The following is a 16433-nucleotide window of genomic DNA, read 5'->3' as shown; positions in this document are numbered from 1 at the left end:
GAGGCCAGGAACTATCCCTTTCCTGTTCTCTCCTGTGCCATTTCCCCTGTGATGGCTGCAGCAGCTGGCTACAAACAGGTAGCCTCTATAAGAGCCCCAGGCAGACTCAGCCTGGGGTGAACAAGTGGGCGGCTGTTGCGGACAGAGGGGGAAATGCAGATGATGTCATCTGGCTCATTCTACCTCTGCTCTCAGGAAGCCCAGGACCCTGGAGATGGCACCTGCCCAGCCACCCCACCCCCACCCCAGGCTCAACTTCTCACTCATGCAAGCTCTCAACATTTGTGCCAGGCCCTTCGATCAGGATCGTAGCCCTGCCTGCAGTCCAACATCAGGTATCCCTCACTATCCTTTGTGTACACACACACACACACACACACACACACACACACACACACACACCCCTTTCTCTCACTCTCTCTCTCTCTCTCTCTCTCTCTCTCACTTTCACTACATATACTCTGATTGGTTATGGTTTTATAAAACTGAGACCACTGCCACCTTTCATTGTCCCTCAGGCATTAGCCTTCTGCCTGTTTAGCAAGTTCTGGTTCCCCACTCAGAAACTAGAAAACAAAACTCACGCAGTTCCCAGGGGCCCCATCAATAGGTTGGCAGTACCAGGGTCTGTAGATACAGAAGACGTTCAACTCCTCGCCCCCACTGCCTTAGATCTTCTTCCTTGGTGGACTAGGAAGCTTCTTCTGCTTATGAACTAAGATTGTCTCATAATCAAGAAAATAATCTTCTGGGCACCAAACAGTCCAGGAACGAGGTCTCAGCTACCCGATGTAATATGCTCCCCCATTCCTAGCATTCTCTGGGCCTCCCTTGGCCCAGCCCCAGGCCACAGGCAGACTCTAGTCTCAGCTGCTATGGGAATGTCTTCTACTCAAAGCCACAGGCTGAAGACCCCAGGAGAGGCCCCAAGCTTGCCAGCAGCATCAGTCAGCAGCTGGCAGAGCTGAAAAGGAGAAAAGCCAGAAAAAAGAACAGTCTGAAGCTCTGGGGAACCAAAGCCATTCAAGGGGCAACTGTGCCTGATGGCAGGGAAGTAAACAGGCAAACCATCCTCAGAAGACACCAGATCCTGATGGCCGATTCGGACTCACCCAATGTGGTTGGTACGAAGTGAGATCTCCAGCTCCCTCAGTACTTTGGTTGACTCCTGAACTCTCCTCCTGAACTTCTGTAAACATGGAATTTCCTGTCACTATTGGAGGCCCCCAATCCAACTTTGCAGTACAAACAAAAGGGGTAGAAAAGGAAAAGGAAGGGATACAAGAGAGCGGTTATAAGCCTTCCCTCTGTTATAAGCCAGCCACTCCGGACCCATGGCCTCCAAACCCAGCAACCAAAGTCCCATTGCTCAGAAGCAAATGTCCCACCCTGAGTCAAAATGTTTGCGTCCAAAACCCCATAGGACTGTAAGGGACAGCAAGGGGGGGCCTCCCTGTCTCACACTTCACCTTCCGAGTTACGCTGGGGTCCAAGAAGCTCTGGAGTTTCTGGATGTAAGTGTGGGGAGGATTCTTCACCTGGAACCGTTCCTGTGAGGGAAACACACGTGTGCGCACAGACACCCAGAGTTCTGAGGAGAGCGCTGCGGAAGTCGAACACTCATGGTGTCCAGTGTGAGGGGACCAGCCTCCTAAAGTTGTCACCTGGCCCTTAATATCACCTAAGCCATAGGTTCTCTTCCTTATTTTCAGGTGCTTCCCATCTATTGCCATCTTCCATTTCTCCAATTAGTGATCTCTGAGCCTAAAATATTTTTCTATGCTGAAAATTATTTTAAGAGCCTACTGCTTGATAAGATGTGGGGATTACAGAGCTGAGAATAGCACCCAAAATAAAGATACAATTGAGAAACAGTGCCCACTGCCTAGCTAACTGATGGGCTGGGATTAGGAGGGCCACGGAGAGAGGAGCTAGGCCTTGTAGAATGCAGCTTCCTCAGCCCTGAAACCCAGACTTGGGACCAGACTGGCGTCACAGTACTAACACATTCAGGGCTGCAAACACACTTTCTGCTCCTTGCCCAGGCCCCGGGCCCTGACAATTCAGGCAACCTCAAACGCTGAAGCCTGCTTTTGGTGAGGTCATCCCCCGATCCCCTTCCACACAGGGCACAGGACCATACCCTCTCCATTTTGGCCCAACCCCCGCATCTGACCCAAGAGAAAACTCAGGGAAAACTCTTAAGCATTCTGGTCCTGTTACAGCCTTCACAACTGAGATATCTGAAGAGTTGGTGGGGGGGCGGGAGGCGGGAGGAGCTGCAGAGGGTCCAGGAGAACAACATAGTGTTAGGAAATAGAAACTAAACACAAAATGAAAGAAACAAGAGAGGTTTGAGAAATGCTGAAATTATGTGACCTAAAAAAGACTGGAGACATTATCAATTAAAGAAACTCAGTACCAACCGGCTACTGTTCTGCAACCCCCAAGCTGACCATGCTCACCAGCTCCGCTTAATGCAGAACACATGGAAATGGGCCTTCCCTGGAGAGGAGGGGACTTGGACTAGGCTCTCTGAAGCATAATTCTACCAGAGGTCAATGATTTGGGAGACAGTGGAGCATAATAATAGCACAGATGGAGTTGGCTCCAAGTGACAGGCAAGGTACTGAGCCTTGGGGTTCTTCATCCGTAAAACATAACAGTGCCTTCCTTGAGGGTTTTTGTGAGGACTAAACGAGATACTTCAGTATATGTAAAGTCCTAGGTCCACAAGAAGTACTTAATAAATGTTAGCTATTATGACTCTGCTCAGTGCTTGAAAAGAAATAATAAATTTGTGACAAAGCTGAAGACAAAGTGCTGGGTAAGCACGTGGCCTACATCCTGCACCAGGTGCTTTCATACCCCAGGAGGTAAGGAAGTAAAAGCGGACTCTCCTGGCTGTGCAGACAGGCCCATCTGAGTTCAGAACCTCATGGCCTGTGGTCTCCAAATGTGTGCAAGGGAAAGAACCAGGCCATGGGTGTTGGTTCTTGGTTCTGATAATCTCTATGTTCTCTTCCAGCTTGAAACACCATTCATGTTGGGGAGCTTTCCATCCTCACGTTCTGAGATTTGGGAACAGAAGACTAGGGGGCTGAGTCTTCTCATTCCTAGAGGCCTGTAAATAATGAGAAAAGGCAGGTCTAGGGCAGAGTGGGAAAGAAACGGTCCTTTGGTCTACCCTGCCAGGCAGAGCCCTCATCCTGAGGAGAGGCAGAAACAGGGTCTGTGGGGAAAACTACTCCACTCCTCTGCAGACAGACAGCCAGCCAGACTTACACAAACTTCCTCAGGCTCCTGCCCATCAGGAAGAAATCAAGACAGCTCTTTGTAGGAGTTAGAGAGGAACTTGGCCTACCAGCCCAGTCTCTGTTGGGAGCATCCTCTTGGAACAGAAAGCGAGCATGAACCGAGGTGAAGCCCAGGCCAGAGTTTCTCGAGGGACCCCAGGGCTATGGTCAGTGCCTTTGGCCCTGCTGCCCTGTCCAGCCCAAGACACAACCCCTGCTTCTGGACCTGCCCCAAACCTCGTACCTGGTCACAGATCAGATCCCACTTCTTCTCATTGTCATACTGCCGCAGGAGCCGGGCCTTGTCAGGAGGCAGGTTCATGGAGCTCTGAGGAGAGAACCTGAGTCAATGGGCTGAAAGCTCCCTGCACCCAGAGAAGAGAAAGGCTGAGCATGCATACCTTTTCCCTCCTGGACCCCCCAGCTTCACCCTCACACTCTGTGGCTGATAAGGAAGGCTCAGAGAGGCAGGCCAGTCCATCTGCCTCCCCTTCATATTTAATTCAGTTTTGTTGAGCAATGTTTTCCAATTTAGTGAGCCGAGATTAACTTTATTTTAAAATGAAAACAGATTAAAATAGAATAGGCTAGAAGATACCAGAATTAACTGCAATGTTTCATGAAACTTTTGTTTCTTTTATGTCTTAAGTAATTTCATATACATATGCACACACAGAAGTCAGGCCATAACATTATTTCTTAACATGGGACAAGGCAAAAAAGTTTGAAAGCCACCTGTCTAAAGCAACACATTTCTTTTTTTTTTCTTTTTAATGTTTATGTATTTATTTTGAGAGAGAGAACACAAGTGGTGGAAGCACAGAAAGAGAGGGAGAGAGAGAATCCCAAGTAGGCTCCACACTGTCAGCACAGAGCACAGCATGGGGCTCAAAACTCACGAACTGTGAAATCATGACCGGAGCCAAAATCAAGAGTCAGATGCTCAACTGACTGAGCCACTCAGGCGCCCCTAAGGCAGCAACTTTCAATCTGCTTTTCCCCCTCAGCCTGAGGGATGGGTGGCCTTCCTGCATGGTGCATAACCGAGGGTGAATCCTGGACCAGCCACAGCCTGTGTAGATGCTACGAGTCTACCCCTTTTCCCCATACTGGGATACAAATGCATGAGAAGGACCTTAGCATGAAGATAACTGCTCATTTTTCTAAGGAAATAATTTACAAAATTTCAGTACTTTAATCATTAATAGCAAATTACTTGTGACATACCTTCCAATTAATTAAGAATGAATAAAATGTCCCACCCCCGTACTGAAAGACACTCTAACCTAGACTATGGAAGGGACCAGGAGTCATTTTCTTTTGCTCACTACCGTTTGCTAAATGAATAAAGAAAGAATAAAGAGTGACGGAAGCCCAAGGCACCCATGATCTATCCCCACACAGGCTGACAGTCCTACCTTCCCCTCCTTTACCCCCATCCAGTCAAGCTTCTCTTCTAACCAGCGTGGCTGCCATTGTTGCAGGTCATAGCCCTTGCCTCCAAAGGCAGATCATTGCACCTGCCCCCCACCCCATATTCCTGAATCAAATATGATCTCTTACCTGAAGTACCACAGCTGTTTGATAACCCACAGGACTTCCCACAAGTCTGACTTCTTCCCCCAGCACGCTGCAGGCCACCTGAAAGGCCTTCCTCTCATCTTTCTCTCCCTTACTTACTGCTCCAAGTTCAGCTCTAACTCCCTGGTCACCCAAGCGTGACCACTGGGTTACATCTGCCCACTCCTTGACATCCTCATCCCCGGGGACACAAAATGTGTGCACCCACGATCCTTGGGAGTCACACAGGCCCTGCATTATTCCAGAAGAGTGGGAGTATCCTGGGAGTCGGCCCTCCATATTGTAAGAAACTGAAAGAAAAACCTTAAATATCATTTATTTCTGTTAGATTTATCTATTATGTATTTATCTACACACATACTATTAAACTAGTTATACACTCTCTTAACCCCTAAAGGACTGTGTCTATTCATATGGTCTCCAACCCCTGATAATGTCTAATACCATGATAGGCACCTAGTGGACAGTAAGTGGATGGTAAACCTAAGGTTAAGACATCCTGGTTCTGAGTAATGGGCCCAGCTCCACTACACTTCAAAAAAGGAGTACGGTTGGGATTTTTGCTCAGTGTTTAGGAATATCAAAATGGGGCAGGGGAGAGAAGAAAGAAGGGGAAGAGGATCACCCATCATACCCCTCCTCATGGTTTCTGCTGCCCTGCTAGTCTGCCTGAACTCCTGCAGGAAAGAGGGGCTAATCAAATCCCCCTACTGCTGATGCAGTAGGGATGGCTGGCTGGGCAAATACAATCCCGAATGTTCTCTCTGCAACTCCTAGGCTAAGGGCCAATATCAGCATGTCTGTGTGGAGAAGAGGACAGGGGCAAGAGGCCACAACAGAACAGAGACCCAAAGGTTGAAGGTGAGCTCAGACCAATGTCTCCCTCTTAACCACAGCCAGGCTGCTGCTAGCTAAGCCTAAGTGAGACCAGAGCAGAAACAGACCTCAGGCCTGGTTCTGGTTCTGTGCACATCTTGAGCACTTCATTGTCTTCTGCCTGTTTCTCCTAAGTCTATGGCATGGAAATAGAAAATAGTTGTCTCCCCTGGAAGAAAGTGACTGGCGGAGAAGGCGGTGCGGGGTGGGGTTGCCGCTACTGTGGCAGACATCACATCCTGTCTACACCAACTTCCTCAGCCACCCACTATCAGCTGCTGCGGCCTCGTGCATCCCCACCTCCCCAGGTGAACTGGGGAGGAAATGTCTGGTGCCCCCAGGGCTTCGGAGACGGAACAAAGTCACCCCCTTTGGGAACCCTAGCCTAAGAGCCTGGAAGAGGCACCTTAGGGACCTGGTAAAACTTTAGATGCCCAGGAGAGATGGCCTTCCGGAGTACGGACACTGGTGGCAAAAGCATGAATCAGCTGTGACCACAGGCCCACAGCCTCCAGTCTAGAGCTTTGTGTGGCACTTTCTAGACAGTGATGCTGTCTCTGCTTCTCTGCTTCTGTGGGGCCCAAGTGTGATGGGGAAGGAAGTGGGTGGGGGAATTCCCTCAGCCTCCAGCACTCCCACAAGAAATCGGTCCCCGGCTGCGGGGTGGGAGCCACCCACCATGGGTTTCTCTCCTTGCCAGACAAAGGCATTAGGGCTTCTGACTCTAATCGATAACGTGTGTGAGTCCAGCAGGCTTCTGATGTCTTGAGGAAGGACAACTTCCTGAGTTCCGGGGATAGCCAGGGAACAAACCTGACATGTTCCGGTCTCAAAGGTGTGTTTCCTTGACATTTTTGTTCAGTGGTTCCACAGAGACTGTGGGCTCTCTTAAGGCAGCAGCTAGGCTAAATTCTTGCTAACTCCTCACTGAAACCCTTGCTGAACAGAAAGGGGGTGCAGCTGTCTTGGAACAGAGGCACCAATTGTGGAGTCAGAGAGCCCAAGATCAACTTTGGGCTCTTCAAAGCTCATCCATAAAACAGAGATAATCTCACTACTTCACAGGATTTTCTGAGGATTAAATGATAAATATTTTATGTCCATATGTGTCTGGAACACTGTGGGTGTTCAACAGTTTTGTTCCCCTTCCTCTTGAGAATCCGGTGTAATGTTCTAACATCCCAAGGACCCCTCTTGGTTTCTCGGTCGTCTCTATCTCTGCCTCTGTCCCTCCTTCAGCACTGCTTCTCAACGCTTGGGACAGAGTAATCCTTTATACCTACCCCCACCCTCTCAGCCCTCCCATCCCTAAGACTAGGAGACAATTAGATACCAACATCCTTGAGGAGGGAGGGGGAGACCCCAGAGAGATGGAAGGAGAAGGGGAAGATGAAGTCACACAGAAAGCAACTCTGAGACTAATTCCTAAATCAGAGCAACCAGCCAGAAATCTAATAATAAAAACCTATAACGGGAAGCAGCAGAAAGGGGTGGGTCTGATGCTTCTCCGGCAGGGCTGGTCTGGTTGACTGCCAGTTTGAGGTCAGGCACAGAGCCCCGATCAGTGCCTAACCCCCTCCTGGGTTCTGTGAGAGCAAGGGCTCAGTCCCTCCAGCAAGGCTTCCTGACTCCCCACCCACCCCCTGTCAGCCCCAGTGAAGCCAAGGAGGAATGAGGGGGCTCTGGTCACAGAGGTTCCCTTCCCTTTCCTGCTCTGTACCCCTAGCCAGTTAGCCCCTCCTCATTTCCTTCCCATAGCTGGGGAAGGGAAATGCCGGTGGGGTTGGAGTTTCCTTTGAAGGTGTGGGTCTTGCTCTGGGACTCACCCCTGACTCTGTCAGTCTCCTTGGGCCGGGTCTGGGGAAAACCCAACAAACAGAAATAGGAAGGACCCAAAACTCCTGTTTCTGTTGGTCCCAGTCAATCATGATAAATCTTAGGAACAGAGACGAACGCTGGCCCAAGCTCCTCTGAGAGGCATGAAGAGGGATGTCTGAAATTTTCCTGTGAAGGGGATTCTGGAGTCTTTAGGGAAGGCAGGTAGGGACTGTTTATTCTGAGCAAATATAGAATGTGGGCTGGTTTTCTCAGTGTTTTCCCTCTCAGAACCACCTCCCACCAAGTGCCTTATGGCTGACACTTCTCCCAAGTATGGTAGCCCCAGTCCCCGTGCTCAGCCCATGGAGGGTGGGGAGTCTGAGAAGCTGAATCTAGAACTTCCCCAGAGATTAAGTGAAGCACTATCCTGGGCACCACATGCTGCCAAGCCCCTGGCCACAGCTGCCAACAAGTCCTCTTAGGCACCCACAGATCAGCCCATTGTACAGATGGGCAGAGACAGAATATGGTGAGGAGGCACAAGGTTTGGGAGCCCAGGAGACTGCTGTAGGAGGAGCTGGAGCACTGCATTCCCGCCCTGTGTTCCCGCCCTGCATTCTCTCACAAACCAACAACTCTGCCCAAGCCAACAGCAAAGCAAGCAACACCAGGCACAAAGGCCCAACCCCAGCTGCCAAAAGGACAGAGCACTAGGAGTGGCCCAGCCTGCCCTCCACGTATCTCTACTGGTGGGCAGCAGCCACAGCTGTGGCCAGCTGGGCATCGATCCCAAAGGGCAAGAGCCCAAGGAGGTGGGAGGTACCAGCTCTGCCGCCTCAGCCCCCTTGGCGGCCACAGCCAGCCCTGCCGCAGTAGCAGCTCCCAGACAATGAGAGTTATTTTCAGCCAGCGCTTTAACACAAGCCAGCTGGCCAGTGTGCAGGGCGGGAGCCCTCCACCCAGCCCGCCCAGACGGCAGGCAGGCAGGCAGGCAGGCCGGTGGCCAAGCCCACTGCCTACGCTGCTGCTGCCGCCTCTGCGTCACTGTTTATCTTCTTTCAGGACAGCTCCTCCTAAACTCCCCACCCCCAAACTACAATCCTGTCAAAAAGAAATAAAAAGTCAAACTAAAACTCAGAGTTTGATCAAAGATCCAAGAGCTAAAGGGAAGAAGGTCCGGAGCAGCCCCTCTACATCCCCCCACTTTTCCCCAGTCCCGTAACTGGTGGGAGTAGTGCAGGGGAGGAAACAAACGGATAGGAGGCCAGGTCTCACTGCAGCCCTTACGGACCAAACCAACTTGAGCCTGGTTTTGCTGTCAAGTGGGAGACTGCTCTCCTTGCCTCCCTCCCATCCTCTTTCCAGAACTCAGGTATGGAGATAACACTTGAGACAGCCTGGAATGAAATGGCGTCAACTCTAAAAGGTTCTGGGAGAAGAACCGTGTCCTGTGGCAGAAAAGCAATCACAAGATGGATTCAGGACACTTGGCTGCAGGGAGAGGTGGGGGTGAATGCTTCACTAGGCCCCCTGCACATGGGAGAATTCGAGGATAAGAAGAGGTGCATTCTAGGCCTCCAGCCCTGGTGCTGCCTCAGGAGTGCAATTCGCCTCTGTTCCTCATTGCCCTCGGGCTGCAAGCTCCTGCAGGGAGCTCAGGCTGCAGACATGCAACACATCTCTAGCCACACACGGCTTCCTCTAGGCCCCAGCTGCCCTATCACACTTAGGGGGAATTTGCTGGGGCACCTCACGACAGAGGACATCAGAAAAGTAGGTGCTCCTCGACTAAATGTTTGTACTGGGTAGGTGTAGCTTTCTGGTTTTGTTTCCTTGGAGCTATCGCTCTGGGGATGAGCTGCCAGGGGAAGGCCAGCTTTCACAGGCTTGGAGCCCTGACTGGAGAACGTGCTTCTGTGGTCACTGATGACTCTATAACCAGAAATGACTTGCTGAGCAGTTATGGGCCAAGTCCCTGGGCAGCCTGGAGGAAAAAGAAATGGGTTCACCAGATGTCTCAGGCTGAGCTCTGCAACTCACACCAGGGAAGTCAGAGGAAGGAGAGGCCCTAAAAGGCCAGCATCAATCAAAGAGGTAGCTTTTTCCAAATATAACCGTACCCCCAAGGCCTCTTCCTAACCCTGGAGGACCTTCGACCCTGGAAGGCAAAGGAAGTTGGCCACATCCCGAATGCCAGCAAATCCCCAATTCCACCTCTGCCACACTGTTGGCCTCACACCTGATGTCAGGTAACCTGGCCTCCAGACGCCAGCTGAGGACATCCCTTATGACCTATTTGGTCAAGGAGCACACAAGCTCACGTAGGGGAACTCATGTTAGCTCTTCCCAACAGAGCCCCCAGGCCCTAGCTAAAAAGCTACTGCCACAGCAACTTGATCTGTCTGCTGGCTCCTCAGCCCCTCCTCGCGGTTAGCCAGACCCACACACTCCCCAGTTACGCAGAATGGAAACTATTCTGCTGGGGGCAGCTAGATTTCCAAAGCTAAGGAGGCTTGAGACAGAGAGCCTCACATTCTCCCTGTGGACAGCCAAGGTGCCCCCTTCTCCTCATGATATTCTGCCCTCCTGCCTGGGGAGCCCTGATAGGCAGCGCTACCTCTCAGAGGACACAATACTTACATCCCACAAAGGGCATTTTCCTCTCTCTCCCCAGACCACAGCCTGTTACTTACCGAGACTCAACGCACATCCCTCCCAGGGCCTCTCATCCATACCTTCCCTTCCATTCCCACTATCACCATCAGATAGGCCCTTATTGTTTACTCCTGACCCTCTGGGATAACCTTCCAGCTAGCATCCCTACTTTCAGCCCTCCTTCTCCTCCAACCTGCACATGGATGAAATTTCTCAATTTCTCAGCAACATAAGATAAACCATGTCTCTTCTCAAACAAGATATCTTCTCTCACTTCTTATCATTCACAGAAGAAAACCTGAACTTTGGCATGCTGCTCTTAACATCTTAAAATAAGAAAGAGATTCAGAGGTGGGATTCTGCCTGGGTTGGCTCTGGCATCTCTGACCAGCCTTGTCCTCTTCTGGAACAGCCACTCTTGCTTGTAGTTGGAGTTACTTGTAACTGATGTTTCCCCAATCTCCTGAATCCCTACCTCTTACTGACTCAAAATCCATCAGCTCCGTGACCACCCAGCCTAAAATAATCAGCCCCTCTTCTGAGCTCCAAAGCATAATCATATGTGAAAAATGACATGGCAGAGACCTGCTTGCTATGCCCCAACTTCTTCTCCTCATGTTCCTTAGTAATGAATCTCCAAATTTCAGTTGAGCAGTTGGCAGCCCAGCATTGATATATTTCTCATCTTCCTTTGCATTTAGGTATAGCTATGTGACCTGTGGGACATAAACAGAAGTAGTGTGTATGATTCCTGAGAGCTGTCATTAAAAGGAGGGAGCATACTCTTCTTTTCTCCTTTCTGCTTCCAGCTGGTTGAAATGCAGAGGTAATGGTTAGAACTTCAACAACTACTCTGGACCATGACGTGACCTTGGAAATGAAGTCCAGATGGGTGAAGCAACAAGAAAGAAAATACCTGGTCACTGATATCATGGACCTCAGCACAAATTAAATGTGTTCCATATAGTGTCTTTCATGTGTGTGTTTCCTCTACTCACAACTAGAACATGAATTTCTTGAGGGTAGGCATTATGCCTTTTCCTTTTTTTGTTTTTTTTTTTAAATGTTTATTTATTTATTTTGAGAGAGAGAGAGCGTGAGCAAGGGAGAGCCAGAGAGAGAATTCCAAGCAGGTTCCACACTCAGTGCAAAGCCCAGTGCAGCGCCCCATCCCATGACCATGAGATCACGACCTGAGCCGACATCAAGAGTCCAATGCTTAACCAACTGAGCCACCCAGGCACCCTGCCTTTTCCTTTTTTGAATCATGTGCAGGTGCTTAATAAGTAACTGATCCTGCTACTACCTCTCTACCACCAACTTCTTTTTTGGCCCTTGGTAATTTTTGGAGGGGATTATCCAACTTCTCACTACTGCCCTTTCTACTTCCGGGTTCTCTCTCCTATAATCTGCCTCATCTACTGTAACACAAATCACTTTATTTAGATGCTGCAGCTCTCTCAGCAAGCTCCCACTCCTCATGCTGAGTTTAAACTCTGTCTTTCAGTTCATGTCATAAATCTGAGTCATTTCCCTGCCTTTCTCTATAATTAGACTCATCTTCTTACAGCCTGCTAGACCACAGGCTCCTGAGCACAGGGATCACCACCAGAGGGATCACTACCAGGTTGTTTACCACTGTAGTAGGTGCTCTATAAAGACTGGGCAACTTCAATTTCCCCATACATATACTCCTCTTCTTCCTAGATTTAAGTGTTCTGCTCCATGACACCCTAGAGAGATCATTCCAAACTGTCAGCCAAGCCTCTTCTTCTATTAAGAACAGGCGAAATCCCACCTTTTCTAGCAAATCTTTCATAAGTGAAAGTGGGAAGGTTACCCACCACCACCCCAACAGTGTCTCCACACATTTACTAATGCCTTTAAAAATGTATTCATAGAGCTGTGATTTATGGCTAATGTCTCCTCACCCTTTCTTGGACATCCAATAAATATCCTATCACAACCTCAGAGCATGGTTAAAGCAGTGAATGATGAGCCACACTGTCCTGGCATGAATCCTGGTTCTACCACTTACCAGTTATGTGGCCTTGAGAGAATTATTTAATCTCTATGAGATGCAGATTCCTCATCTATAAAATGGAGGTAAAAATAGTATCTACTTCATAGGGTTGCTATGATGATTAAATAAGTTAACATATGTAAAGCATTTAAATCAGAACCTAGATAGTAAATGTTACATATAATGCTAGTTACATTTTTTGTTTGTTGGTTGGTTTGTTTGGGTTTTTTATTCAACATTTAGCTGGAAAACAACTATAGGCCAAGCACTAAGCTAGGAGCTGGGAATATAAAAATAAATAGGGCAGGATCCCTATATTCAGGAAGTTTACATCCAAAGGGCAAGGTAGATAAGCAAACGAGGGTGAGTGTAGGCAGCACTACTGTGAAAAGCTGCACATGGGCTGTAGGAGCCCAGGGAGGCAACATCTAACTGGAGAGAGTGACCAAGGAAGGTTTCCTGGAAGAGATCCTATAGGATTTAGTCTTAAACATCAAGCAGGAAGGACTCAGGAAAAGGCAATGAAAGAGGGGAAGATGGTGATATTCTAGGCAAGGAAACAGCATCTCCATGACCTGGAAGCACAAAACATCATAAAAAGTCCGGAAGTCCCTAAGTGATTTGCCATAATGAAATGATGGTGTATAGGAGGAAATTACAGTAGGCAGGGAACAGCCAGAACATAAGGGTCTTAGGAGCTAAGGTAAGTAGGTGGCTATGAATAGGATAATAATGATACTACTATTAAAATGAAAACAGTAATAATGACAAAAGCCAGAACTGTGGCTCAGTTCACAGAACTGTGGTAAGAACTATATATGAATTATCTCACTTAAGTCTCACAACAACTCTATGAAGTTGGGACTAGCATTTTTCCCATTAAAAAAAAAATATTTTGAGAGGAGAGTGAGCAGGGGAGGGGCAGAGAGCAAGTGAGCAAGAAGGGGGGGGGAATCCCAAGCCAAAACCAACAGTCAACCCTCAACCAAATGAGCCACCCAGGCACCCTGCATTATTCCCATTTTATAGGCGAGTTAGCAAAGGCTTGGAAGGGCTGTGGAACTTGCCCCAGTTCACAGAGCAAGTATGTGGTGGGGCTGGGATCTGGACCCAGGTCTGACTCCAAAGCCTGAGTTTGTAACTTCACACAATGAGACAATGAATTACATTAGCCCTTCTCTGTGCCTTTTCAAATTGTACGCATCCTTCAGGATCAATACAATCAACCTTCCTCATGGAACCTCCCCCAAACCACCCAGATTTCACACTCCTTCGTCTGAACTTCCTTGAGGTTTTTTGCCCTTCACCTCCTATTGACAATCATATTCAGTCACACCTTCAACAACTCTAGTGTCCCCTATGTTATCACACACTGTGCCAACTGGAAGACATGTGTTCCTTTGTGATAACTCCTACATATTTACAAAGAAAGGGGAAATTGCAATTGATAAACATCTACCCTAGGCCAGGTACTGTACTAGATCCTTCAACTACAAGATGTCATGGAAAAACCACTTCTCTCTCATACTGTTATTCACCTTTCACATTCTGTGTTATTTCCCAAACTACATTGTAAGCTCCATGAGGGCATGGACTTTGCTTTGAACACGCTTTTCCTAAACAAAAATGTGTGGCACCCAGAACAAGTTTAATAGGTACGGTGGGCCACCCACATGGACAGCGGAGGCCAGCTGGGGGCAGCACTCCATCTCACCCAGTACACTGGTGACGGACCCGGCTCCGGCTTTCCAGGAGTCTCATTATAAATCCAGGAGCTTATTACCAAACCATAAAACTTAATGAATCCCTTCCTACTTCCAGACTGTATGTGGGAGGGGCATGACTCCTGCTTTATGGAAGGATAAACTGAGGCCCAACAAGGGCACACATCTGTCACAAGTCCTATGAGCTGGGGAGAGGCACTACAAGTCTTCTGTCTCTCCTTGCTTTCTCAATTGCTCTCAAATGGGGGTGTGTCCTCAGTGCTTCAGGGAAGAGGAACAATAACGACTCCGGTATGTTCTTGATCGAAGCTGTCTTCCCAACATTGTCCCCCTAATGCCTTTAAGGCCAGAGCTTGACAGAGGTGCTGTAGGTGCCCACACCCCAATTGCACCTTTGAGTGCCCCAGATTTTTTACATATCATTTGACTGTCCAGCTAGGAAAAAAAACACACACACACACACACACAAAAACAAAACACAGCATCTCTCAGAAGCCTTCTGAGAGTTCCCACCCCATGACCCAAAGAGATCCTGAATCTTCTCTGCTTCTTGAGATGTCTGGCATCCTAACTGCCATATTCACTCAGGGCCACAGATGGGGAGGAGAATGTTACTGAGCACCTCTTGCATGCCAGGCACTTTTCTCACATAATCTCCCTTACCGCCTTCAATAACCACTGGAGGTAAATGTGATGCCTGTTTAATTGGTGAGAGAATTAAGAAGCTGAAACCAACTGGCTGAAGATCACACAGAACATGGCAAAACTCAGATTCCAATCCAGATATGTGGCCTCCAACATAACTTTTGCCAGGATGGCTTTTTCTACCATGTCTTGCCATCTCTTTACCAAAAAAATGAATAAATATAAATCTCCATTCTAACTTGGGAAGGTCCACTTGGATTTGTCTGACTGGCTTTGGTTGATTATTAAACACTGCTTCCCTGGCCAGCGTGACTGGGGTAAAACCAGCTAAACAAGGTACGTGTGCCAGACGCCTAAAGTTCAAGACTTCTGTCTCAGAGTAAGAAGGAGACCACACAGCGCAAAGAGACAAGGGAACTGCCTTCTTGGATACCACGTGGTGACAGTTCCCTCATATATGAATGGCATTTAAAACATTCAGAGTGCTATTGGAGCACCTGGGTGGCTCGGTCAGTTAAGCATCCGACTCTTGATTTCAGCTCAGGTCACGACCTCACAGTTCGTGGGATCAAGCTCCGCATCGGGCTCTATCTACCCTGGCAGCACAGAGCCTGCTTGGGATCTCTCTCCCTCTCTGTCTCTGCCCCTTTCCCCCTCTCTAAATATATACATGAACATTTAAAATATAAATAAACACTCAGAGTGCTACAGATAACAGCGTGGACTTTGAAATCGGGGATGACCTAGATGGAATCCTGGTACTTTTTATGAGACAGTGGAAAAGTTATTAAATTTCTTTGAACCTAAGTTTCTTCACCTATAAAATGTAGATTATAGTATCTACTTCTTATAATAATTAAATGAAGGGATGAATGAATAAATGAAAAGGATTTTGCATGGTGCCTGGCACGGGAGAAGAGCTCTGTAAACAGTAATTGGGATGAGCAGCTCCAGGAGTTAACTTCTAAGCACCCATTCAAAATACAATTTCATAGCTTTATAATACATAAAAGTGGGGGCACCAGGGTGCTCAGTCAGTTGAGTATCCAATTTTGGCTCAGGTCATGATCTCATGGCTTGTGGGTTCGAGACCCGCATCAGGCTCTGTGCTGACAGGCTTGGAGCCTGGAGCCTGCTTCAGATTCTGTGTCTCCCTCTCTCTCTCTGCCCCTCCCCTGCTTGTGTTCTGTCCATCTCTCTATCTCTCAAAAATTAATAAACATTAAAAAATAAATTTAAAACAATTTTTTTAAATACATAAAAGTGAGACTATATAGAGTGGAACAGTATAGGTTAATATATCTATTTATACGTTTCTTAATTCTCTAGGTTAAAGCAGTTGCACACACTCCCCTTTGAAAGATAAGACCGAATTCTGTGTCTCCCTCTCTCTCTGCCCCTCGCCCGTTCATGCTCTGTCTCTCTCTGTCCCAAAAATAAATAAACGTTGAAAAAAAAAATTTAATAAAAAAAAAAAAAAAGAAAGATAAGACCGAGACACCATCGGTCACCCAGGGGATTCACAGGAAAGCTGGGACCAGAATTCAGGGAGACACAAATACGTCACTGACTAAGGCACCCTGCTGAGTGATCTGGAACAATTCCTCTAACTTTCTGGAGATTTTGCTAAGCTGACTTTAGTGTTCCACCTTCTCTCAAATCACTTCCCCATTGTCTCCTGACTTCCTCAGGTTAAACCAGTAGTGTGCAAACCTGAGGTCTGATTTCTACCACAAATCTCTATTTTTGGCCCCTTCAACTAACCACTCTTCCTAGCGAGTCTGTCCTCTCCTTGTGATAGTGAATATGTCCTAG

At 48.1% G+C, this 16433-nt stretch overlaps 1 protein-coding gene across 7 annotated transcripts in view; it reads right to left on the bottom strand.

Moving 5' to 3' along the window:
* The window catches only part of FMNL3 (formin like 3), a 53909-nt gene that overhangs the window by 18731 nt on the left and 18745 nt on the right, over positions 1 to 16433 (bottom strand). For 4 of the 7 annotated variants that reach the window (XM_040488213.1, XM_040488215.1, XM_040488214.1 and 1 more), the window contains exons 1-4: positions 4860 to 5171; positions 3541 to 3624; positions 1470 to 1550; positions 1113 to 1189 (exon numbers count right to left, since the gene is read on the bottom strand). In XM_040488213.1, coding sequence (XP_040344147.1) covers positions 1113 to 1189; positions 1470 to 1550; positions 3541 to 3624; positions 4860 to 5156 — 539 coding nt within the window. In that variant the 5' untranslated portion in view covers positions 5157 to 5171. Of the gene's footprint in view, positions 1 to 1112; positions 1190 to 1469; positions 1551 to 3540; positions 3625 to 4859; positions 5172 to 16433 lie in introns of those variants that run through there. The other 3 variants (XM_040488218.1, XM_040488220.1, XM_040488217.1) reach the window with 1 other exon arrangement.

This window comes from Herpailurus yagouaroundi, unplaced genomic scaffold, assembly GCF_014898765.1.
Source record: "Herpailurus yagouaroundi ecotype Mexico unplaced genomic scaffold, PumYag 166, whole genome shotgun sequence".
Taxonomy (NCBI): domain Eukaryota; kingdom Metazoa; phylum Chordata; class Mammalia; order Carnivora; family Felidae; genus Herpailurus; species Herpailurus yagouaroundi.
Note: the sequence above shows the minus strand (reverse complement) of the source record. Positions and strands in the feature narration are given on the sequence as shown.